The 25,086-nt window shown below is 39.5% G+C and overlaps 1 protein-coding gene across 16 annotated transcripts; it reads left to right on the top strand.

Moving 5' to 3' along the window:
• The first annotated feature begins 454 nt into the window (after positions 1-454).
• On the top strand, positions 455-25,053 carry sec31a (SEC31 homolog A, COPII coat complex component). Of its 16 annotated transcripts, none has more exons than XM_081702188.1 (31): positions 455-533; positions 1,240-1,352; positions 7,220-7,299; positions 7,584-7,707; positions 8,281-8,479; positions 8,580-8,675; positions 8,829-8,969; positions 9,159-9,301; positions 9,558-9,657; positions 9,910-10,071; positions 10,212-10,364; positions 10,482-10,712; positions 10,897-10,971; positions 11,167-11,217; positions 11,319-11,369; positions 12,262-12,492; positions 13,359-13,503; positions 13,641-13,819; positions 13,983-14,109; positions 14,252-14,397; positions 14,758-14,931; positions 15,183-15,389; positions 16,767-16,859; positions 18,300-18,393; positions 18,811-19,206; positions 20,450-20,485; positions 22,318-22,376; positions 22,529-22,768; positions 22,927-23,046; positions 23,241-23,312; positions 23,700-25,053. In XM_081702188.1, exons 2-31 carry the CDS (start codon positions 1,321-1,323, stop codon positions 23,877-23,879), a joined length of 4,137 nt encoding a protein of 1,378 aa, XP_081558314.1. In that variant the 5' UTR covers positions 455-533; positions 1,240-1,320; the 3' UTR covers positions 23,880-25,053. The 16 variants fall into 16 exon arrangements, with proteins under 16 accessions (XP_081558314.1, XP_035391313.1, XP_081558313.1 ...); XM_035535420.2 differs by having other exon boundaries at positions 10,209-10,364; positions 18,811-19,161; XM_081702187.1 differs by having other exon boundaries at positions 10,209-10,364.
• Positions 25,054-25,086: the final 33 nt, after the last annotated feature.

Below are 25,086 nucleotides of genomic sequence, written 5' to 3'. Positions count from 1 at the left end.
TTAATGTTTGTGTTTATTGACTAGAAAGTGTTTTATAGCATCATAAAGTAATTAAAAAGACATTTAAAAGCATACAAGTAACCAAGTACCCGTATGTTCAGCTAACAACAAGTAATATGTAGCTAAGTGGTTCAGGCAAGTATGAAATCAGTGTTAACGTCCATCTTATGAGAGATTTTTAAAAATAAAAATTGTGCAAACATAGACAAGGAATATAGTGATCTCCCCCTTGTGTCGAAAATTGGGATATTAAAACATTTTTTTTAATCTTGTATTGGTGAAATTTGTACGTTGTTGGAAAATTTTCAAACTGAAAATGCTGTATTAAAGTGTATTATATAAAACATTTCTGGTACTCTAAGATAGTTTGTCTAGAACTTCTCCGAGCTGACCTGTCAGGTGTTACAACTTTTATTGTGAAGGAAATTGTATGTAGCCCTTTTCGGCTAGTTCACACGAAGTGCGGATGCTCTAGACTAGAAACGTAAGGAGTGAAGAAAAGTTGTGCCAGTTCAGGACCGGTATCCTGACCGGTCTGTAAAATATTTTAAAATCTTTTGTTAAGTCTCGCATTTTCAGTATCTTGTTTGAAATGTATGACGACGTGAGAATATTATTAAACTGCATTTTAGGAGGCTGCCAAGATTTCTTTGTCAGGCTAGCTAACGCTAATTAGCTAGCTAGCTAAATAGCGTTAGCTATCTTATTTTACAATAGTAGCAAGGCTAGCTACTAAGATGCTTTATATAAACAATCCACTTGCCACCATTTGTACTTCTTAATGCAGTAATATTGGCAACATAAATGCTGCGCAGAGCAATACGTAATAGTATAGCTAGCTGACACTTTCTGCTAATGACAGTTTGTCCACGTGGTAGAACCATGCTGGTTTGTCTTCCTCAAACAGTGTAAGATGGGGTTAGCTAGCTACGTGGATCCAAGTAGTTTTTTGTAACACGTATTTGCTCTATATAAGCAATAGCTGATTTGCAGCGAGATGAACAATGCAATAGTTGCTAATATTGATATCGCTGGATTTGTGAAATAGACTTAATTTTACTGGTGACATAACTAATGATGGACCCAATGATTAAACTCACTACCCATCTGACCCTGTTTATGGGAAAGATTAGTTTCTCCAGTATGAGGGTTCAAGTCTGGAACCAGCTATAAAACTCATTAGATGGAGTTTTTCTGGATTTAAGATCTCTTTTTCTCTTTTGATCCGTTTTATTCAAGAAAACTGGAGAAGAGGGTGCCCTAAAAACCTCAAGCCTGGTGTGGACTGGATTCAAGCCACAGGAGGCTGAGCTGTGTTGAATGTGTCTGAAGGACCATTCTGTCACGTCCAGGTTTGTTCATGTAGAAGCACTATTCAATCAAACTGAGTTTTCATTAATTCCAATATGACCCTGAAAAAAGAAATAATGGATTGTTTTATAGTTTTAAGGGGCACCACTTATGTTTGTAGCCAGCATTTTGTGGAGTTTGACTATTCAAAAACCACAGGTCATAAACACCTAAAAGATGGGGTTATACCTTCCCTATCTGAGAGTCTCATCTAAAGTGACAAAGTGTATATAACAAATAAATGGGGAAAACACATTTTTAAGCAAAACAATGCAGTTTTTAATGTGTGCAATGTGGTGTATGCCTGTTGCTAAACAGAACTTGTGTTGAACACCATGCCATTTGTTCTTAGTCAGCCACACTGAAGCATGACCCACATGGTGTTACATGGTTGCCTGAATAACAGCATGGAGCCTTTGAGGCTCTGCATGAAGTGCTGAGACATACACTGATCCTGAATCCAGGTCACATGTTACTGTGCTAAAGAATGCACTGCTAAACGTGGTGTACTGTTGACATACTATTTAGAGTGGTTAACATTCAGATTTGGACACAACCCAAGTTCTTTTTAAAGGGCTATTACATCTTAAAACTAGAATTTAATATATTGTCATATGTTCTATTCTTTAGTGCAGGATTGCATGGCATAGCCTCATCCATTTGACAGTATATGATTTTCTATCCTTTTATTTTCCTTAACTGTTCTCAAACCACAGCATTCATTTACCCATATGTATCATGAAACTATTGTTTGGAGCATACTGATAACTATGAGACTAGAGTGAACTCACTTTTATTCTTACATTTTTAGATGTGAAAAGGTCAGCTGAAAACTCAGTTATAGGCTTATTTCACAGAATCAGTGCCCTGCACGAAACAAGGCCTTGGTCAACATGCTACCCTGCAAACTTCTTACAATTTCTGTTTTTATCTGGTACATGCTGGATCCAAATGTAATGATGTGTTTTACACATATTGTACATTGGGGTTGGGGAGTGTCATGAATAGGTGCATTGGTTGCAGCAATGGAGAAAATAAGAGAACAAGTAGATAAGTTATGCTCTCTGAGAAGACCTTCAGGATTTTTTTAATCAGTTGAATTCAGCATTCTACATTATGTACTGGTCAAAGGCTCAGAGATAGTGTGTAGATGCAGCAGTAGGACTGAGTCCTAACAGAAAGCTGCAACGCATTGATGACTTTTTTTATGTCTTGGCAGACATTTTTGGTGGCAGCACAACTACAGTAAGATTATCATAATTTGGGTACACTTTCCCTGCCTGTTTTTCTGCTCTTAACCTATATGGCTGAACAAAGAGTAAGTCAACGCATCATTGCCAGCAAAATTTTGAGAGTTCTGCCCTGATGTCCATGTTACTTTGGAATGCTGAGATTACTTTGAGATTCAGTGTGAAAAAAACTACAGATCTAACAATGTCATCTGAGATCATCTCTCACTACAAAAAATACCCTACCCTAAAAGGGTAAAATTCATGTGGGTAATAGCTCATCTCAAGATTGTGCCAGAGAGAGAGTGAGTTAAAGAGAATCACGTCTGGGACTGCCCCATTGCAGGTTAAACCAGATCAGGTCAGATCAAGTCTGGCCAAACTGCTGTTTAATGGCTAACTACCAAGGACTTCTTGACCTAAAGAAATTAACATTTAAAATCCTCTGAGTCTCTGAGACACACTCATCTAGCACATATTTTATTTATTAATGGGAATTTAAGAATAAATTCACACAAGAATAGAAAATTAACTTGAATGAAATATTAATAAATTGAGTGAATTTTGAATGTATAGTTACATATGTAAAATACAAATAAATAAATAATTATTTAAATACTAGAATTCATTAATCTCATACATTTATATATTGCCATATCCCAGATTTGTTATTGCCAGCTGAGCCTGAACTTTCCAGTAGTACTTGAGACAAGCCTTAATGCCTGACAATTAACGATGAGCATTTAATGAGCATTACCTCAAAAATGTTTTCAATATCTGGAAATTTAACCTCTTCTATTCTTCCAGTAACTTCCAGTATTTTGCCTGTTTACTGTTAAGTTTAATGTTGTAGCAACACAGTTTTCCCTTATCTTAACAAGACTGTAACTTCTTGTTATATTCCATAAGGTAAGACATTCACATTCATCATGGCAGAATACTGGAGTAGAACACCTGGCTCCAGATTCTGTGAGGTTAAGTCAAGGTCAATTTTTTTTAATATAGCAAATTTATTTATATTGTATATTTATTTCCATATACATATTATTTTGGCCAGAGGAGGATGACCCCCCCCCCCCCCCCCCTTTGACTCTTGGTTCCTCTCAAGGTTTCTTCCTCATGCCTTAGGGAGGTTTCCCTCGCCACTGTTGCCTTTGGATTGCTAACTGGGGGCTTGGACTCAGACATTTGTAAAACTGCTTTGTGACAACAACTGTTGTAAAAAAGTGCTGTATAAATAAATTTGATTTGATATCCCTAATGAGCAAGCTAAAGATGATGGAGACAATGAAAAGTCCCTAGGTGGGGATTAGGAAGAAACCTTGGGAGGACTAAGACTAAAGATGGAACCCATCCTCCATTGGATGGCCCAGCTAGTACCAGTCCATACTTTATGATGTTATTTTTGGTCAAAGTAGCCAGTTAAGTATAGATGTGGAACCAGTTACTCCACTGGATCTAGGGTGAGTAAGCTGTTTCTGAGATGGCGGTGTAGGCATGCCAGCTGGTAAAACATGAACAATTTCTAGATGTTTTGATGAGCATGTCTAATCCCCTGTTTGCATATATACAGTAGCATCCAATTAAACCAAAAAAGTTGTAGGTGAAGGTACACATTATATGAACAGTTCATATACAGTGAACAAGCCAATGATTAGCATGTAGCACCAGCAGGTTTATATATAGCAGCACAAATGAAAGGGAGGGCCTGAGGGCTCTCTGAGATATTGCATTCCATCCAGATCATCTTCATTTAATGGATTACCAGATTACCAGAAAACAATGACCAAGGGCTTCAGACTCTACACTTTTATATGCAGATGCCGAACTGAAAGCTTGAGAAAATAAGAAAATCTTAAACTTAGAATTAAACTTTGGGAGTGTGCCTGAGTCAGATTGTAGCTGGTAGGTTGTTCCATAACTGAGGGGACTATAGGAAAAGGCTGTACCTCTGTCTGTAGTCTTACTTATTTTAGGAACTACAAATAACCCTTCATTTTGAGAGCACACTAAGCGAGGTGTGTTATAGTATGCAATGAGTTCACTCAGATACTGTGGGGCGATTTAGCGCTTTATATATCACCAGAAGAATTTTTAAAATTTATCTAAAATTGAACTGGAAGCCAGAGCAGAGCTGAAAGAACAAGACTAATGTGGTCAAATTCATTGTTGGTAGCTAGTGTTTTGACTCTCAAGCCTCATAAAACCTACTCTTTTTGGTAAAATTTTAAGTGATTATCAACATAAAACAATCAAACAAATAGGTCCAGGAGTAGAAGGTAAGGCCATCAAAAGGAAAGAATAATGCTTCAAAGCACTGGGGGGTAAATTTCAAAGTGAAAGTGGATTACAGTACAGCATTAAGGTCCATGTCAGTAGTTGGCCACACATACTGTGACTTAGGTTTATAAAATAAACACAAAGCCTTCTTGATGGTAGATGTAACTACATGGGGTGCACTCCACATTCTCTGTTGTGCATTCCTCATTTACTGTGCCAAATTCATGTGTAATGGACAAGCATTCTTGGATATGGAGCTCATGGACCTGTAACTGTAGATACAAGGTAGTACCTAATAAACAGGCTAATTGTGAATTTAAGACTTATCAAATATGATCAACTGTGTATGCTCTAGAGAATAGATTTAATTCCTCTTCTGGTAGACATCAATTTGCACACACAACTGACACTACTAAAATCACATTTGGATGTTTACACAATTATTTTACAATCCTGAGCCTATAGCAAGTTTGCAAAACACTTGTGCTGGCACTATTTACAGACATCAAGTGTTGAAGACTTTGCAATAGGTTTGCTTGGTTAGCACTTGGTCTTTAAAATATGGAGTCAAAGTGTCTCAAATGAACTTTTATATATATTATGGATGTGATAATCCATAATAATTTTGTAGATGTTATTGTCAAAAGTGACTCAGATTCTCAATGTAAGTTTTTTTTCTTTTCTTTCAGGAACAGGGGTTATGAATATGCCAGTATATTGTTTCTTTGTGCCTTATTTGCATTAATAAGAACCTGTTTTTTTTAGGTACAGAAAAGTATGCAAGCTACATGATATTTCAAAACAGTATTTACCACCACTTACATGGGCTCCGAACCTTTAATAACAATTTTTTTAAATTAAATGCCTTAATAACAAGTTAACAAGGCAGGTAGTGTAGTTACCAAAAGAGGCCAATGTAATTGTCACTGGTCCAGTAGAGCATCATTCAAAAAAGTGCTGTGGTTTCCTTCGTCAATATTTTTAATAATAAAGTATTCCAATAATAGTTTCAGAAACTGATTACCAATAAAAAAGGATTTAAAAACCGTCTCAATGTTTCTCTCTTCCTCTCTCAATTTAAATTTATCGTAATATATTGTACGATGTTGTTAGGTTAATTATACGGCTCGAAATTAGCTGAAGCTTACTTTTTTTGGAAATCTCAGCTATGTTCAGGGGGTGAATTTACTTAACTTGTGTAACGTTAAGTGGCTAGACAAGGTGACGAACGAGTAATGGTAATAAAATAAACAAACGAACGGAGTTGTAGGCGTTTGTGCTGGTCCACCGGAAGAGCTTGGTTTGGGGGCGGGCATTATTGTGCCACGTTGATGGAGGCCCGTGGGGACGTGGAATTCTATCTGCAACCGGGATAGCAGCTAACTCCAGTTCTAAATCGTACACAATCAGGAAAGAAAAATCTTAAATCATAGAACAACATTTCACACATTTTCAAACTGCTTGGATGAGTTTGTGCGTGCTTGTAAGAACTGCTAAGAGAGAAGGTAAGCACTTTTAACTGTTAAGTATAATTTTTTGTAGTTCCGTTAGCTTCTGTAGCTAATCTTTCTCCTGTTCGGTTGTAACAGTAATTGTTACTGCAATCATTCTTTGATAACTGGATACCATTTTGAACGGTTCCGTGATATGCAGAAACTATTATGACCCAGTCACATATTCGTAGGTACCGTGTCATCTGAAAGCCATTATAAATTTATTTGTTCCCTGTTGCAGTACCTTCCTTATTATATAGTGGCTATAATACTAGTTAATTGTATAATTTACATTCCTCCGGACTTTTTTGTGAGTGTGAGCAGTTTTATTCTGTTATTTCTGTCACGCCACCGAACCTTTTCATTCATTAAAAGTGCTTCAGTTGTTTTGCCTTGTAATCACTCGGGAGTACTGAAACGTTAACCTTAGTGGTCCACGTCATTTGTTTTGGCTCGTCTGTAATGTAGTTTCGGAAAGAGTTGTTGCTGACCTGCAACCAGTACTGTATCAGATGTATTACAGGCCACGTAGCAATCAGTTGGTCTCGAGTTTGTACAAATCTCCCAAAATGCTTCATCATGCACAATCAGATGTGTCACCCAAATGTGTCCATGCAGTCCTATGAAAGCTAGGCCAATATTCTGCAGCTTTATCAAATATAATTACTTTAGGTAAGGCCTATAGGTTTCAACATGTAATGCTTTTTCTAGGTTTGTCACATTAATAGCACCCACTGCTTGGCATAGGAAACATGTTCTATCATGTGGCTTCTTTTAACAATAAATTACCCCTTTCTTTTGCACCTAAAGATTCTTGCACAACATGGTGTAATTTAGCATCACATCCATTGTGAAGTCTTTTTACAGGATGAAGATAAAAGAGATAAACCGCACTGCCATTCAGACTTGGAGCCCAGCTCAACACCATCCAATATATTTGGCTGCAGGTAATTCATGCATGTTCCTCATTTATTGTTGTAGTCTCTGAATGAAATACTCAGCTGTAATAGAACTGATAAAGCAATTTTCACATATACTTCTAAGTATAAACAATTATGGGCACTGTTTTATAAGTGCTGTTGTTAGATAAATAGCCTGTACCTTTGATGAAATGTTCTATTTTGTTTTGTATGGTTTTTCAGAATCTTCTTTTGCCACTGTTGGCTTTGACCATATAATTGTTTTTTCCCCAAAAGGCATTTCTCACCTTTTATTCTGCCCTTTTGTTCAGGCACCTCAGCTCAACAGCTTGACGCTACGTTTAGCACCAATGCCTCACTGGAAATCTTTGAATTGGATCTGGCTGAGCCCACTTTAGCCATGAAGTCATGTGGTGCTTTCACTTCACTTCACAGGTCTCTTCTTTAATGGGTGCTAACAGAAATGTCACCATGTCACTTGTTGCTGTTGTCAGAATTAGAATAGCAGACCACCAATTCGCATCGCCCAACACCAGCTTGTTAGCTGTGTAATCGGAGGTGATGCTGTGTCAACACTTCTCATTTACAGTACTACCTGTCCTTGCTGCACCTCTAATGATTGTGACCTGACTGTCTGTTACATATTTTAGGGCTGGCTCCCAAGAAACAGGTCAAGTCTGCTTTTGGACTAAAACTGATTTTCACCACTGTCAGTTAGTGAATCGTCACTGTCAGTGCTGCTTACTCCAAGTGTAGACTTAGGTTAGGGGGACTGACTGTGTTAAGTGCCCTTTCTTTGAGTGGTAGTGACTGAAGTGTTAATAGGTATTAAGGGACATGTTTTACATGCAATTAATTAATAAAAACAATGAATTCAATGTGGAAAGGCAGGACTTTTCTCCTCTAGTATTTCTTGTCTTGTTTTCCTCATGCATGTTGTAGAGTATTCTTTTGTTTCCCATGTGCTATATACTATAAATGTCTAAGGCTCAGATCTTTGCTTTCTAGATATCACAAACTGGTTTGGGGCCCACATGGCTTTCATGAGCATGGTCTACCCTCTGGAGTGCTTATTGCTGGTGGAGAGACTGGCAACATCATTCTCTATGACCCTTCTAAGATCATTGCAGGCGACAGTGACGTAGTTATATCTCAGAGTAATAAACACACCGGGCCTGTTCGAGCTCTTGATGTCAACTCATTTCAGGTAACATCTAGGCCTTTCTCTGTCATCTCAGTCATCGTATAGATAATTTTAGGCATTATAGTTTTCTGTTGGTTAGTCTATAAAGTAACATATTTTCTAGACAAACCTGGTTGTCTCCGGAGGAAATGAGTCAGAGATCTACATCTGGGATTTGAACAGCTTCAACTCCCCAATGACTCCTGGACCGAAATCACAGGTGCAAATGCCACATTCATTTACCTGTGTAGAATAATCAATGTTTTATTTTATTACAACTCAAATATAATTAATGTCACAAATGCCTAGTGGTTTTGGTCATGCTGCTTATGTTTGCTGGTAGCTAATATTGTTGCCCTTGTGTTTTATTTAGCCTCTGGAGGACATTAGCTGTGTGGCATGGAACTGCCAGGTGCAGCACATCCTAGCCTCAGCCAGCCCCAGTGGCAGAGCCTCCATCTGGGACCTGAGAAAGAACGAGCTCATTATCAAAGTCAGCGACCACAGCAACAGGGTCAGTCACCTGCCTCTCTCTTTCACTTTTACTTAATGGTACTATGCTTTACTGCTTGAGATCTCTTAACAGGTCTTCGAAAATGTCCACTGACACTAAAAGGAGATATGTTGCTTTTCATAATATCCTGGAATATTTGTGGGGGAAAAAACTGGTTAAGGGATTACTCAAATTGTGTCTTTTTTTTAGATGCATTGCTCTGGTCTGGCCTGGAACCCAGAGGTTGCCACTCAGTTGGTGTTGGCTTCTGAGGATGACCACATGCCTGTCATCCAAATGTGGGATCTGCGCTTTGCCACCTCCCCACTCAAAGTCCTAGAGAACCACACAAGGTAGAAAGCATGCTTGGAATAGTTATCGAGCAAAATATTGACTCTGCTTGTCTTGGATATTGTCACTGCTCATAGTATAGCAGGTATTCCCATTTTATGGCTCAGTTGTGATGTTTCCTTTTAATACTATTTTGGATGACTGAACAGAGTTTTATTTTTAATGTCAGAGTTTTATTTATATAATATATAATATTTATTTATTAATTTATTATATTTTTCCCACTTACATTATGGATTTGTGTGTGTTTGTTTATAGGGGTGTGCTGGCCATTGCCTGGAGTTTGGCTGACCCTGAGTTGCTCCTAAGCTGTGGGAAGGATAATCGTATTCTCTGCTGGAACCCCAGCACTGCGGAGGTGTGTTCAGGCCGCTATCAGAGCAGATATTGGTCCTCTTAGCCAATCAAAACCCTCGACCTTGTACCCTGCACTGAGCAGTCTTACCATAAACTTTACTGTAGCTGTGCCTTTTCATGTGTTATGCAATATCTCCTAAGTGCGATCAACTGTTTGAGCCTCCTTTTACTTTGTCTGAGCCTAATATGAATGTTAAGTGACACCAAAATCAATGAGATTTATACTTCATTATTTTGTCACTGCTTTTGGCAGGTCCTTTATGAGCTGCCCACCAGCTCTCAGTGGTGCTTTGATATCCAGTGGTGCCCCAGGAACCCAGCTATCCTATCTGCTGCTTCCTTCGATGGACGCATCGGCATCTACTCCATCATGGGAGGCTCCGACGACACTGTTTGCAGTGCCCAGGCTGATCAGGTACCATAGATTTTCATTATCTCATTGCTGTTGGTAATGTACACGAGATCAGTAGGGATTGGTTGGTTTATTTATTCCACATCACCACGGTTCATGCAATTGTGTGCATATTTTTGCTATGATGTGTTTGGGCTTAGCAGATAAGTTCCTCGTTTGCCAACATGGATCCATTTGGCACGGGTCAGACGTTGCCCCCACTGCAGCTGCCTCAGGCTGCTGGCACTGCTGGCAAAATCACACCACTGAAGAAACCTCCCAAGTGGATCCGGAGGCCAGTGGGCGCTTCCTTTGCTGTGAGTTGTTTTCTAGCCCACCATCAAATCTGAAGCGAGTTGTCCTTCAATTTAGTGATGTTTATACTTATTCTATATAATTGTACTGTCCTTTTTTTCTTTGTTATATCTTGCCAGTTTGGTGGTAAACTTGTTTCTTTGGAGAATGTCAAACCAGCAGCACAGCAGTCTCAGCAGGCCCTGGCTCATGTCGTTCACATCAGCCAGGTGATCATTGAGACAGAGTTCCTGCACCGCTCAAACCAGCTTCAGGCCATGCTCAGTTCAGGAGGCTTTGTGACATTCTGCCAAGCAAAGATTGAAGCTGCTCCGAACGAGTTTGAAAAGACAGTTTGGGCTTTTCTCAAGGTAAGGCTTTGATATTGAAATCATGACTAACAGGAACTCAGTACTTTTTAAAGATGGGGAGGCAGAATCATACATATTATAGAGATTTTGCAACAGTTGGAACTCTCTTACCTGCAAGAGAACATTTTTCTTTTGGTTTGTTTATGTGGCTTAAAAATATATAGCCTGTGTTTATTATTGCCAGGTTAACTTTGAGGATGATGCCCGTGGAAAGTACTTGGATCTTCTGGGGTACAAGAAGGAAGAACTTGCACTAAAGGTGATTCTTATGGATGTACTCCTAACCTCCATAATACACAACTTCCTGTGGTGTTCAGTCTCAAGTTCTAATTGTTGTGCTTCTATGCAAGTTTTATTGTAGGTATATATTATATTAACCTTGTCTATGATTATCTGCTTGCACTCTGAGTCTCAGACAGCAAATGGTCATAGATGTTGTTTGTGTGGCTTGCAGATTGCATCAGCATTAGAAGGGAAAGGCTCCAAGCCTGACGAGGACATTGAGGTAAGGGTTCCACATTGAGATCTGCATGACAGATTGGTGGCACAGAGTTTAAAACAAAATTATTCATTCTTTCTTTTTTTTTTTTTTGACGATGACTTTAGTTTTGGGCAGTGAGACTGCATCAGCTGTCATTTTGTCATGAAAACCTGAAAGTAAGAAGTGAAAGTACTTCAGCAGCTAGAACATAAACTTGCATGATATCCTGTGAGGTTGTGGATCATGTCAACTTTAGGCCTAACGCAATTTGACACTACTGTGTCTGTGATTTAGTTTTTTTAATCTGTGTTTTGAGCTTGTACTTTGCACCTTAAACAATTTTTGAAAGGTACATTTGCATCATATTGTGGCTGATTTCACAATTAGAATTTATTTTGAAATTAGTTTATTGCTTCATGTATCAATTTGTTTATCAAATTCAATTGTCATCTTTTTACATCATGATTATAGGCCCATAGTGCTCCAAAAGGCTCTTCCTCTTGATCAGACACTTTTCAAAATTGGCTAATATTCATTGGATGAAAGTAAAATGTTTGTTTGTTCAGTTGTATGCTATGCATTCTTTAAAAACATTCAGTTCTTTATCATTTTGAATACATGCTAGATCCAATTTAGAGGAAATTCTGATTCAGTCTTTTGACCAAATCTTATCCTACCAATCATCTGCATGTTTGCATTAATATTTGATATTGAGTGACTACCCATGCATCTCTTCATCCTGTCCCTGGTATGCATGTGGGCCCTTTGCTATAACACCACACTCCAGCATGCTTCTGCACCTGCTTGTAGTCATACCCATAGGCCTTTTGTGCTTTCATGCATTCATTACTTTTCTGTGTCAACACCTGTTCTAGAACTTCTCATGGCCAGCAAGTGTCCATATTGTTAGCACCACTAGTTGACTCACAAGAATTTGTAACAGTGTTGGAACCTCCTGTTCCTCTTCAACAGTCTGGTCTTGCACCTCAGGCTGACTTTCAGTGCTAGTGTGCAACTTTGGAATCTCTTCGGCTTGCCACAGGCATCTTACCTCAGCTTGACCCACAGGCCACTCACGGGTTTACTCCTCCTGTTATCAAACGGCAACCCACGCCAGACACAGATTTGACCAAGTCTCACACTGAGTCGCACGCAGCACCTGAGACAGACATCACACTGCCCGTTAATGGTCGTGCAGAAGCTGAGCTGGAGCTCATTGCTGTTCCTTTGGGTAAAGAAGAATCTGGGGGTGTGGCTCTCACTGCTGCTCCATGGGAAGAGGACGCAGCCCTGAATGAGGTACTTTCACACTGCCTTCCATAGTCTCCTGCCCCAGCATGATGTTACCATTTCCCCTTCTGTCATTGAGCCAAATTAGTTGGGGGTTTTTTTCTGTTTTTTGTTGTATTAGGGTAACAAAGTAAGGTTTATGATGTGCTCTAGTCTTTGGAGTCTTACAAAGGAATGCTGTTTCTTCATTACTGTTATTATTGCTATCTTGCACAACTATTTGGATTTTATTTTACTCAATTGACTAAAACATTGGTATTTTTGTAAAGTTAAATAAACTTTGATGCACCAAATCTTGCATCACGTGGTGCTCTTTAGTGGATGATGATGATAATCTGGCCCATACAAGTATAGAAAAAGTGCGTTTGTTGTGAACTTTTCAGCTCAACGTGTTAATTTAGTTATTTGAATGCAAAATCAAAGAATTTATCCATGAGCTGGTTCATGGTACCAACAATTAATGATTTGGTTATTATCAGTGTTTCACACATTTATTGGTTAAACTAAATGTGGTGGTAATATAACTTTTATAATTTAAAAAAAAATCAAATATTTTAAATAAGACAAGACATTGGACAAATGTCTTGATGGCACTATGTAAAAACCTCAGCGGAAGTGCAGTTGAAGTGGTAGCTCAGTAGTTAAGGTGCTTGACTTGTAATCGGAAGGATGCCCCTTCAAGCCCCACCCTTGGCAAAGTTGCCACTGTTGGGTACCTGACCGAGGCCCTTAACCCTCAGTTGCTCAAGCTGTATTCAGTCATAATCGTAAGTCGCTTTGAATAAAAGCATAAGCTAAATGCCATGAATGTAAATGACATGTAGGAAAAGCTGTATTCCTGGGTCCTCAGTGTCATCTGTTTGCCTTTAACCCAGGTGGAGGAGAATGGGCCCATGCTGGTGAAGACCCCTGTAACTGAGGAAAGCCCAGAGCTGGAGGATCCTTCTGCTGAGCAGATCACTGTGCTTGAAGAGAACTCGTCTCCATCCTCAAACACCGTTAACCCCAGACTTGTCCAAGGCAAGTGTCTTCATTGCAGAGACTCATAATGTGTATTAAAGGGGTTTTATAAGTAGCAGGATGGCTTATGGATCATATCTTAAGTTCTGACTGTGGTCTTTCAGTGTTTTTTCTCCCTGATTTATTTGATGCTGCAGATATAGATGGACTGATCACCCAAGCGCTGCTTGTTGGGGACTTTGAGGCTGCAGTCAACCTCTGTCTCTATGACAACCGAATGGCAGACAGCATCATTCTAGCCATTGCTGGTGGGCCAAAGCTACTTGAGAAGACCCAGAAAAAATACTTCACTAAAACGCAAAACAAAATTAGCAAGGTGAGGCTACATAGGGCTATGGACATTGGAGTTCTAACTTCAGAAAGGATTTTATCTAATACTGGGTGGGAATGTTTACCTGTTGCTTGCAACATATTTTTAATTTCATCTGATGAGCCCTGTGGCAAAGTGATGTTGTTTATAATGGGTATGTATTGTATAGCTGATCACTGCTGTGGTGATGAAAGAATGGATAGATATTCTGGAGACTTGTGACCTCCAAAACTGGAAAGAGGCTTTGGCCGCAGTCATGACCTATGCAAAACCTGAGGAGTTCTCCTCTCTCTGTGGTGAGTGAGTGTGGGACCTTCTCCAGTACAGATCTAATGTCCAGCTGATCATGTTTTATAGGATTACATTAACCGATCTCTTCACTTTTTGTCTGGCAATACTATCTGCATTAGTTTTAGAAATGAACTTGGCTGTTTTTAGGGCTCCTGGGCTCCAGGCTGGAGGCAGCTGAGGAGTCCTCACTGCAGGCCCAAGCCTGTCTCTGTTACATCTGTGCGGGCAGCATGGAGCAGCTGGTGTTGTGTTTGTCCAAAGCACAGGACTCCAGTAACCCTCTCTTACTGCAGGTGAGGCTTCTTTATGGGAACACTTCATATGCTTTCTTGCACCATTATGGCTGTATTCAGACTGGCCTCTTTCAACAGATTTTCTCATAACTGAAAGTCCATTCAAAGCTATTTTTGTAATTTCAGTAAGATTACCCACTTTATGGGGGAAAAACAAATAAGTGCAATGAGAATCGTAAATACGCACAACTAACTCCCACATAACTGACAACTTCCCACATACTTCTAATTAATTAGCACTTTGTCACAGACATTTAATTTTTTAAAAAGATTATAGTTGTTTCCAAACACCATACCCCTGGAGGAAAGCTATCTTTAGTGTAGCCTGACTGATGGCTTATTGTACATTTGTACCCCCAGGATCTGGTGGAAAAGGTGGTGGTTCTGCAGAAGGCTGTGGAGAAAACACAGGGTGGGGTGGCCCCTACTGTAGGCACCCTACTGGCAGAGAAGATGAGTCAGTATGCCAACCTGCTGGCTTCTCAGGGCAGCCTGCACACCGCTATGTCCTACCTGCCCACCAACACCACACAGGCAAGTCCCATTCACTTCTACTTTACTGTTATTATGCACATAAATATAAATGTAGGGTTCAATAAATCATGCTAATATAAATATTGCAACAGAGAAATAGTTAGTGAAGTTTTGTCAGTGTTCCCAGACTCCGTTCGTAATCTGCAGCTTGCTCTGACACTTGACCACATGGGTCATCAGGGAAGCTTATGTGAAGTGGGATTACTGAAGTTCTGTGCACACATCGGCTGTTTCCCCTCATTCTCCTGTAGGTGGCAGTGCTGCAGTTGCATGAGCGACTCAGCAGAGCTCTGGGTCAGCACAGCGCAGTCCTGGCAGTGGACGCCGTGCCCCAGCGGAACAGGCAGCAGGCATGTCCTGCAGCCGCACCACCACAGGCCTACACACCGCTACAGGCTCAACCACGACTGACCCCTCAGCCTACACCTGCTGCACTTGCACAGCAGTATTACCAGCAGGTAAGGATTCATTCTCTCTCTCTCTCTCTCTCTCTCTCTCTCTCTCTCTCTCTCTGCTCTAATGCCTGAATGTACTTGACGTCTAGGACAGAAGCACATTATAGCTAACGTCAGCCTTGCATCCAGATATTGTGTACACAAAGTTTTCATGTATGCCCTTCAGCTTTCTCCCTTCAAAGCATGTCAGTGAGCGTAAAACATGAAACTAAATATTCAAAAGAATGACTACTGCCTTGGAATTTGTACCCTAAGTCTACATACTGAAAGCTTAACAAAAGCAAAGACCCTTTTGCCAAAAGCTTTGGTTCTCCAGTATTATTATTAATGCTTTTAATATACTATTAATTATTACTACACTACAGAGTCAAAAGAGGGCTGCATGTATATTATACCAACTACATTCTAATATCTCACAAAAATGGTAAACAATAAGCACAATATCCATTTGCATAACTTTGAAAATGGTTTAATTTGTGTACATTGATTATTTATTACCTGACCTACTAGGTCTAACAGCAATTATGTAGGCAAGGATTGAGAGACAACTGAATTAGCATATTTCAGTGATCCTTAAATGGTAATAACCAGGAATGTTGCTAGAGCTTTGTTTCAAGTCTTTGACCAGAGTTGAGGATTAAATTGAAAAATTTAATTCATTTTTGAGGGTAGTTACAAAATTACTGGGCAACAAAACAATTTTTTTAATTTCAATGAGAAGACCAGAAGAGGTGACTGAGGGAGACCTTTTCAGAAACTGTCTAAAATCCCACGATACAGGGAGGACTTATATTTTTCTTTACACCATAGATAAACCTACAACAAGTAAGTTACTGAAATGTCACTAATCATTCACTTTCCAATAAAGACAAGTTGCCAAGTTGATAAGAAATTAAGATTTCTTTTTTAACCAGTCATGGAATGTCTGTCTAGAACATGTTTCAGAATGTTGGAGTCTGTGGTGCTGTGCTGTTCTGTGTTGAAACTGAATTGTGAATTTGTGAAAGTATAGTATATATTAATGAAAAATCTTGAGTATCTATGAATATAAAGGAAACAATGTACATGTTTAATACAAGGGCACACAAAGCATGGAAAAAATACATGTTCACAAACTATCCACATTATTAAGAAATATAATTTGTCAATAATGTAGCCGTCAAAGAACAGACTTAAATGGTGATCTCAAAAAAAGACCTCATAGTTGTGTAGTTATATCCTAGAAACAGCCCGGTAGTAGCCTTCAGATAATCATCTTTATCACTAATCACTGACCTACCCTTCTCCAGTTTTTAAACGCAGCCTACAACAGATGCCCCACCCCTACCCTCCAACAGTGGTTGCGACGTGTGTGTGTGTCTGTGTCTCTATTGTGTTCAGGGTAGAGCTGCCTGTACTGTTACTTCATGGAGTAACCAAACCCCTACAGTTCTGCCCAGTGTCCCACGCCCGCTAGACCCAGCAAAAGACCAGGTAGAGAGAGTGCTGGGCCTGTGCCCCCCCCCCCCCCCCCCCACACACACACACACACACACACACGCTCGCACAATATCTTTCCAGACACTCCAGCCTTAAGGAGAGAGGCTCACAGCAGAATATTTTAAATATTCAGTGTACACCTATTAAGCACTATGTAATGTAGTAATAACAATAACATTCTTACTTAAACTTACTTTAATTATGTACTTGCCACAGTGCATATTTGGACACTCCCTACCTGCATATCCTACAAAAGTAAAGATCCTGGCTTAAAATGGGTGTAAAGACATTGTTGTCAAGCACAACATATCTTTTTTGTTTTGCTTTGTGTTTCATTTGTTTTAGAAGACACTTGTGTATTTTGTGCATGATGAATGTAAGCCCTTTTGTGTGTCTTCTCTATCGCATGCACCAAGCAAATAGTTTCTCTGATGCATATTATTCTTTTGGCCTTGATCAAGAAACACACAAAGTCTTGCAAAATTTTAGCGCTCTCGACCGGGGAGCATGTGTTTATCCAGCCCAAACCAACTCTGAAGAAAGCACTTCAGACAGACTTTAAAGGTCTTCACTGGTCATCAGAGACAAAGATGACAACCTTTTTTAAAGTAGTTCTGACAAGGGTGGTTACCCTGTATCAAGCCAAGGTTTACAGACATTAAATCATTCTTCCCTATTCTATGCCCAGTGGGATGCCTGACCCCACCTCGTCCTGCTATCTCCCACATCACTCTTCAGGCTGTGTCCTGCATGTTTGTCTTCCTTCCCTAAATGTACACACATTTATCTTTTGTACATTTTCTGCCTCCCCTGATTGTTAAATACAGCCTCCATTTTGATATTTTAAGCAGAAATTTCTAAATGTTTCCTACATTTTTTTTTTTTATTATTATTATTTTTTGGGCTATTGTGTTTTCAGTTTAATTTTCCTTTTATGGAGGGCCTTTAGATTTTCAAAGCACATTTTGCACGATACTAATTAATCATAATATTGCATTATATTATTGCAGCATTTGAATATTGGTGTAAACATGCATTTGTGTTGGTGTCAAACTTGCAAACTGCTAAAATACCCAATTTATTTATTTTTTTATTTACCTTTCCTGTACACTTATGTGGATGACTGTTTTAACAGCTTGTTCGTCTATTTTACATTGCACCACAACCCTGACCTGAGTAATGTTACAATAGCATATTGGTATAACGCTAAAAGTTCATGGTCCTAATGACAAACATGATTTGAAGATTAATATGATTTAATCTTTAGTGTTCCTCATGGGGAAATGGGGTCAGCTTACTTTACTTCTAACTTGATGACTTGATTGTAGGTGTGCTGGTGAAGCTGAGACCTGCATCCAATACACAAAGAACTGATGGTACAGTTTATACAGTGTAGAAATATTTATTTACATTACCCCTTTTGTCTGTCTGCAGGCCGAGCCAGTCCCTGCAGCCTTTGGGCTACAGTCTCATATCTGCACTAGTCCTGCTGCCCCTAGTCCATTCATGTACTCACAGCAGTATCAGAGTAAGTGTTCACACCTTACCTCAGCTCATTAATCTCTACTTCCCCCCCCCCCTTCGCTCACACACAGCTTGTTTTCTACTTAAAACTTGTCTCCTTCAAAGCAGCAAACATTTCAGAATGTTTGTTTGTTATATATGTTTTAATAAATCAAAGTACATACCATTTGCACTGAGCAATGGCTAAAATGTATGAAACTTTTGGACATGGCTATTGGCTGTAGAATTGCTGTATGTGTCCAAACTTTCATTTCATTCCACTGCTTAATACTAATTACACTAGAGCTGTTTCTCATCTGTTGAATAAATATCTTGCATGTTTAAATTTGATGCAGACATCTGATCTGTGTGACAAGTTTCTGTTTCCTTTCAGAATTTGTCTAACTGCATTTGCATGCACTCTCTTGTCTGTAAACCTCAGTCTACCCCCAGGTTCAGCCGTTCACACCTGGTGCTGGCGGACCAACAATCTATCAACCTTTCCAGTACTTCTCCTCTACAGACCCTTCTATTCCTCATCCACCTTCATCTTCTGCTGCTGTACCTTTCTACACCCACCAGTTCATGCACCCCACCTGTTCCCAGCCTGCATCTTCCGTCTTCTCCGGTCCACCCCATCTACCCGCAGGCCTTTCTACTTCCTCTGCACCTCCTCTCTCTTCCTCGTCCTCCTCCTTCTCTCCCCCTTCTTTCTCTTCTGGAGTCTCCTTTCAGTACGGTGGTCCAGGCTCACCCATCGCATACTTCCCGCCTTCACCAACAGGAGCCTCAGGTACACAGGCTGAGCACCCTCTGATCCCAGCCTCCCAGAGAACAGGTCTGCACCACAGTGTCCTCCCTGTAAAACACTGCCTCTGTTCCCCAGACAGTCACATGCTGAAGCTTTAAACACCTAAGAGCTGCTGACCGTTTTTATAACCCATGACAATCTGTTCCTAAACTCAAAATATTACAGGGGTTACCCAGCAACATCTGATATTGCACTCATTCCTTGTCGGTCTTGAGGGTTAAGTTCATTGTGGAGTTTGTTGCACATCCATCATGAAGAAGGTATCGAGCAGGCAGTTATTTTCCATGTTGAACATGTTTGGCCCGTTTGCATGAGCATATAGGATAATATGTCTGTTGCTGCCACCTGAATGATAATTGCTCCTAAATTACCCCGAACTACACTGCTGTGGTTCACATGTTTGCACACTAAATAACTGAGTAACCGGTGGGGCCTATTATGAAAATACTAGCACCTTTTAAATTTAAACTTCAAATTTGAACATTATTGTATGAGGTTAACACAAACACAACCTACAGAATGAAAAGCTTTTTAGTGTGGAAAAAAGAGATCTATATTAAACTTATTTCAAATGTACTTGTTAATTAGCATAATACTATGTTAGTTTAGATTTCAAGGTTTGAAGATTTTGCACATTACTTCATCCCAGCTGTCTGCATCCACTGCTCCAGCAGGTAGACCATCAGGTCTCACCTTTTTGGTTTAAAGATTTTAAAAAGGCCCAACAATGATGACTACCATAGTTTAAATATTTGTAAACATTTTCAGATTCTCAGAAAGTTGTACAGAGTACATTTAAAACCTGACTTGCAAGAATAAAAGGGCAATCTCAAGATGCTTTTGTGGGTAGCTCATCCCACAAAGTTAAGCAAACAAGCAAGAACCTGGGTAAAATGGAAGCTTGACACAAAGATGTGAAGCAGAATGTAAAGAAGAATAGGATGGGAACTGTAGCAGTGAAACCTGTAGCTAGCTCCTGTTAACTGAGCCCTACATTGTCTAACTATGATGAAGCCTCTAAGGTGTTACTCAGTCCATATGCAGAAGACACAAGATCTTCAGTAAGCAGTTTTTAATGTGAAATGTGTCTAGTTATTCACTAACTTGATCAGTTTTCCTAATGCCCTCTGTAGTGGAGGGCATAATGGAGTCTAAAGGAATTCAGGGGAATATGAAAACCGCATCATTGTCCAGTGTCTCATTAGATTTTGACAATGGATAAATGTTCAAGGTCTCTAGAACGCACAATCTGATATTGTCTTATCCACAGGGGGAATTATCCAAGATGTAACCTGGATTTTGGAAGGTGAATTTTAATAGGAAGAAGTAATAAAGCCTATTGTGTTGGACAATAATTGTCCTCTGCTGATAATCTTACAAATTTAGCAATCATGCTAGATTTTATATCGATCATGTTTTAAGACTAATACATTTGTCATACTCCCAACACCACCCCAAAACACACATGTACACGGACACGCTGCAATAAATCAGTTAATGGCTTAAAGCAATGTATATCATCTGTATTGGTAATGCATCCTAAACATCAGCAGTTGCCCCAGATTAATTCCTAGAGAGCAGTAATCATTAGATGCTGATGAGCCATCAGTGCTGTGCATGGGAAGCTACAGTGAATCCACGTAGTATTCAACTCCCTGCAGATTTTTCAAATTCAGCAAGTTGCAAATAATTTGGAGCCTTCAAACTTTGAACAAGAGTAGCATTTATTAACAGATGCCTAAATATTACAAACAAAAAGTTGCTCAATTAAATTACATTTTATATATAAAATTAGGGTCAATTATTATTCAACTCCTAGGTTTAATATTTGTGGAATAACCCTTGTTTGCAATTACAGCTATTAATCTTTTTTTTTTTTTTTTTTTTTAAGACCTGATCACGCCGGCACAGGTCTCTGAAGTAATCTTGGCCCACTCCTCCATGCAGATCTTCTCTAAGTTGTCTAGGTTCTTTGGGCATCTCTTGTGGACTTTGATCTTGAGCTCCTTCCACAAGCTTTCAATTGGGTTAAGGTCAGGAGACTGACTAGGCCACTGCAACACCTTGGTCATTTCCCTTTTAAACCAGGCCTTGGTTTTCTTGGCTGTGTGCTTGGGGTCATTGTCCTGTTTGAAGATGAAATGACGACCCATCTTAAGATATATGATGGAGTGGAGATTTTTGGCCAAAATCTCCAGGTAGTCTGTGCTATCCATCTTCCCGTGGATGTGGACCAGGTTCCACAATTTTGTCTTTGATGGCTTTGGAATGCTCCTTTAGTCTTTCCCAAGTTGACCATGTATGAATGCTGTTCACTTGTTTGGGGAGGGGCTTTTATAGTCAGAAAGGGTGGGGAAAAAACAAAATTTAATCCAAGCATGTGAAGCTGATTGTTCTTAATACCTCAATTACTTACTAATACTTGAGGGAACCAAACAGAATTCTGGTGGTTTGAGGAGTTGAATAATAATTGATCCTCTGGTAAACTTTGAAAATTTAAAAAAAAATAATAAACAGAGAAATAACATTCTTTTTTTTGCTGCAGTGCATCTACAGTCCAAATTTCACATTGCTAAGTTAACTCCAAATGTGTAAACCTGCAAAATCTGCAGGGGGTTGAATACTACTTGGAGGCACTGTATATAGGTCAGCTTTTACCATGATGAGAATGAAGCTGTGGGTGCATAATCAGCATTAGATCAACAGCTCAGACAAGGCTTCCTTTCTTAGAGCTCTCATTTTGCCTTGCCATTAAACTGATCTTAACATAGAGTACAGCAATCATGTTACACCAAGCGAGATTTGTTTTCCTTGAAAATTTATAGAATGAGCTTGAAAAGTAGTTTTGTGGGATTCGCAAAGCTTATTATTGAGGTGTGTAAAATCAATGGCATTGTTAATCATGTGCAAGAAATGTTTGTTGTACTGGTAACTGCCTATGATCCATCGATTCTGTTGTTTTGCTAAAATGTCCACTGAACTTGCTTCCTCTCAGTGGGGTGGAGGACTGCTCTAATGAAAAGCACAGGCTCTGAACAACTCATGCAACACTAAACAATGATCAGCAGGCTTTTGATGGAGATGGAAGGTTGGACAGCATTATGCTATCTATAGCTACTGAGTTCTGTTCTTCCTCAGGACCCCAGAATGGCTGGAACGATCCTCCCACTCTCAAAAGAGGGCTTAAGAAGAAGAAGGTGGGTTTGTTGATGTGCCTCATCTTTCTTTCTCTTTACCTAATCATGAATGGGATGAAATGTAAAACAGTTGCTTTGTAAACTTGTGAGCAGACAATTTATTTGGGCTTTTGTTTCTGTCTTACTTATGAAACGTCTGCCTGCGTATGTAGATTCCAGAAAACTACACTCCTCCTGCTCCCATCACGGCGCCCATCATGGCTCCGCTGGGGGACCCCCAGCAGACAGCTGGCATGCAGCCTCCCCAGCCACAGCCACAGCAGCCAACTGGAGTACCTAGCCCTTTTACCCCTATCCAGCAGCAGCCCCTGGGGCTTACAGTCAGAAACCCCACCATACCCACTATGACAATGGAAGGGGCACCTGGGGCCCCCACTGGAGAGGTTGTACAGGTAACAAAATTACTCCAGAAACCATGTACATGTTTACACTAGCTGAAATGTAACCTGTAGGTAAAAGAGGCTATACGTCATGAAGCATAGTATAAGACAAAGAGTTAAAAATACAAATTACCTAATAAAATATGGCTTTGACTGTGTTTACAACCAAGCCAATGCAGTCCCTGCCTGCTGAGAAGATCATGAAGAAGCCCATTCCAGATGAGCATCTCATTCTGAAGACGACGTTTGAAGGCTTGATCCAGAAATGTTTGGCTGCTGCCTCAGACCCAGTTAGTCAATCCAACTGTTGGATCATTCATCACTGTCAGCGTTTAATCAAATGCAGTTTCGTCTCAATTTTTTTTTCCAACATAGTCATCCCTCATTGTTTTCTTCCCTGGAACTGCAGTTTGTCTCTGTCTCTCTTTTTATATTTTTACACCTAATTGCATGTCCTAACACAGATGCTTTGCCATCCCAACAGCAAACCAAGAGGAAGTTAGATGATGCCAACAAAAGACTGGAATCCCTTTATGACAAACTGAGAGAGCAAACTGTGAGTAGTTTAAAGAAACAATATCACACACATTCTCTGAGATGGACTGTTGCTAAGATTAAATTTAAACTTTTCCCACTGAGTTTTCTCATTGGTTGTTATTTCAGTTCTAGTCTGTGGTACCTGCATTCTTTGCCACTCCAGAGTCACAAAAAAATACCAGTATTTATAGTCACCTTAATAGTATTTGAACAAATTGAGTTATTGAAATGTTAATGATCTTTTGGCTATTTGTCATCTTACATAGCTGATTAAACCTTCCTACACCACTGTGGTACTGATGGTGGTTTCCTTTGGACAACCCTAAGGAGCTCTGAACTTTGTTTAGGAGAAGTGAAATACTCTGGATTCATAGTGTTTTTCGTTCTCACCTCTCCTATTGGCCAGCTCTCTCCATTCATTGTGGGCGGCCTCCACAGCTTGGCACGCAGCATTGAGTCCCACGCCTACGCCGATGGCCTCAACATCCACACACACATTGTTAGCAACAGCAACTTCAGCGAGACTTCAGCCTTCATGCCAGTCCTGAAGGTGGTGCTTACACAGGCCAATAAACTGGGCATCTGACCTCATGTATGCACACTTGCACATGACTCGCCAGTATTTCACGCAACTCCAATACAAGCCATCAGTCAATAAGGACCAACTTATATTGACATTATACCGCCAGTCTTAGCACTGCTGGAATACGGAATTCCAGTTTATGGGCTTTTTCTCTTAAGTTTAGTTCTTAAAATGTTTTTTGCCTTATTTTATATGTATAATCATGGCAGAGCAGAGTGCAATGGGGGGGCTCCTCCTTTCTTTCTGAAAATGTAATGCCACATGTTTTAGCCAACTCATAAGATTATTGGATTACTGATGTGTATAGTTGGAGAGGATTTGTTCTCCTGGGTTTATTATCATGTAATTGATCTCTCACTCAATACGTCGGTTTGGGGGGGGGGGGGTTTTGTTTGTTTTTGTTTTGGGTTTTTGGTGTTTGTTTTTTTTTATCCATATGAATTTTAACCTGATGGTGCATATGCCATTTCAGCAATGTTTAATGCAATTCCCCCAAAATTTTTACATTGCATTATAATTATTGCATTTTCCTGTTTACAAGGATGGATGCATAGTCTTGATAACAAGCAAATATTTTAAATAAATGTTATTTATTTAAAACTTTGAAAGGTTTCATTTCATAAGTAACAAAATGGCATTAGGAAATTGAGGTTTCTGTCTTCATGAGGCTAATTTTACATAATGTCTTGATGCAGTATGAATTTGTGATTTTAAAAAGTCGTGGTGTTTGTTTTTTTTTTTAATTACGATCGTATACATAGCTGTCTGTGGCAGGAACGGGGAAACTTGCAAAAAGAGGAATACTGTTTTCATCAGAAAAATATGTTCATCAAGGAATTGAAAGTTGCTTGTAATTTTCCACATCTATAATATAAACAATTGTGAGCTGTATTCTCAAAATGCTGTACGATCACGTCTGTTTTAGAGACACTGCTGTTTGTTTAACAGTACGTCGGAATTGCGGAAGGTTTTGAGACCAGACCACTAGCTGCTGGTAACATCGGTTCAATCGTTATGACTACTCCTGTCTAAACGTTTATTTTGCACATGGAAACTACTGTTCCGTTAATAGCCTTTCATTCGGCGTCCTTTGCGCAATGTTTAAATTGTCATTGTACATGAAAATTGAGCCCGATGTTTTAATCCAGTTGTCAAATAAAGTGCTAAATATTTAGCAAAATCGGTGTTCTTTCTGAATTTAAAGCAATAT

Source organism: Electrophorus electricus, chromosome 19 (assembly GCF_041902795.1).
Source record: "Electrophorus electricus isolate QZ-2024a chromosome 19, ASM4190279v1, whole genome shotgun sequence".
Lineage (NCBI taxonomy): Eukaryota > Metazoa > Chordata > Actinopteri > Gymnotiformes > Gymnotidae > Electrophorus > Electrophorus electricus.
Note: the sequence above shows the minus strand (reverse complement) of the source record. Positions and strands in the feature narration are given on the sequence as shown.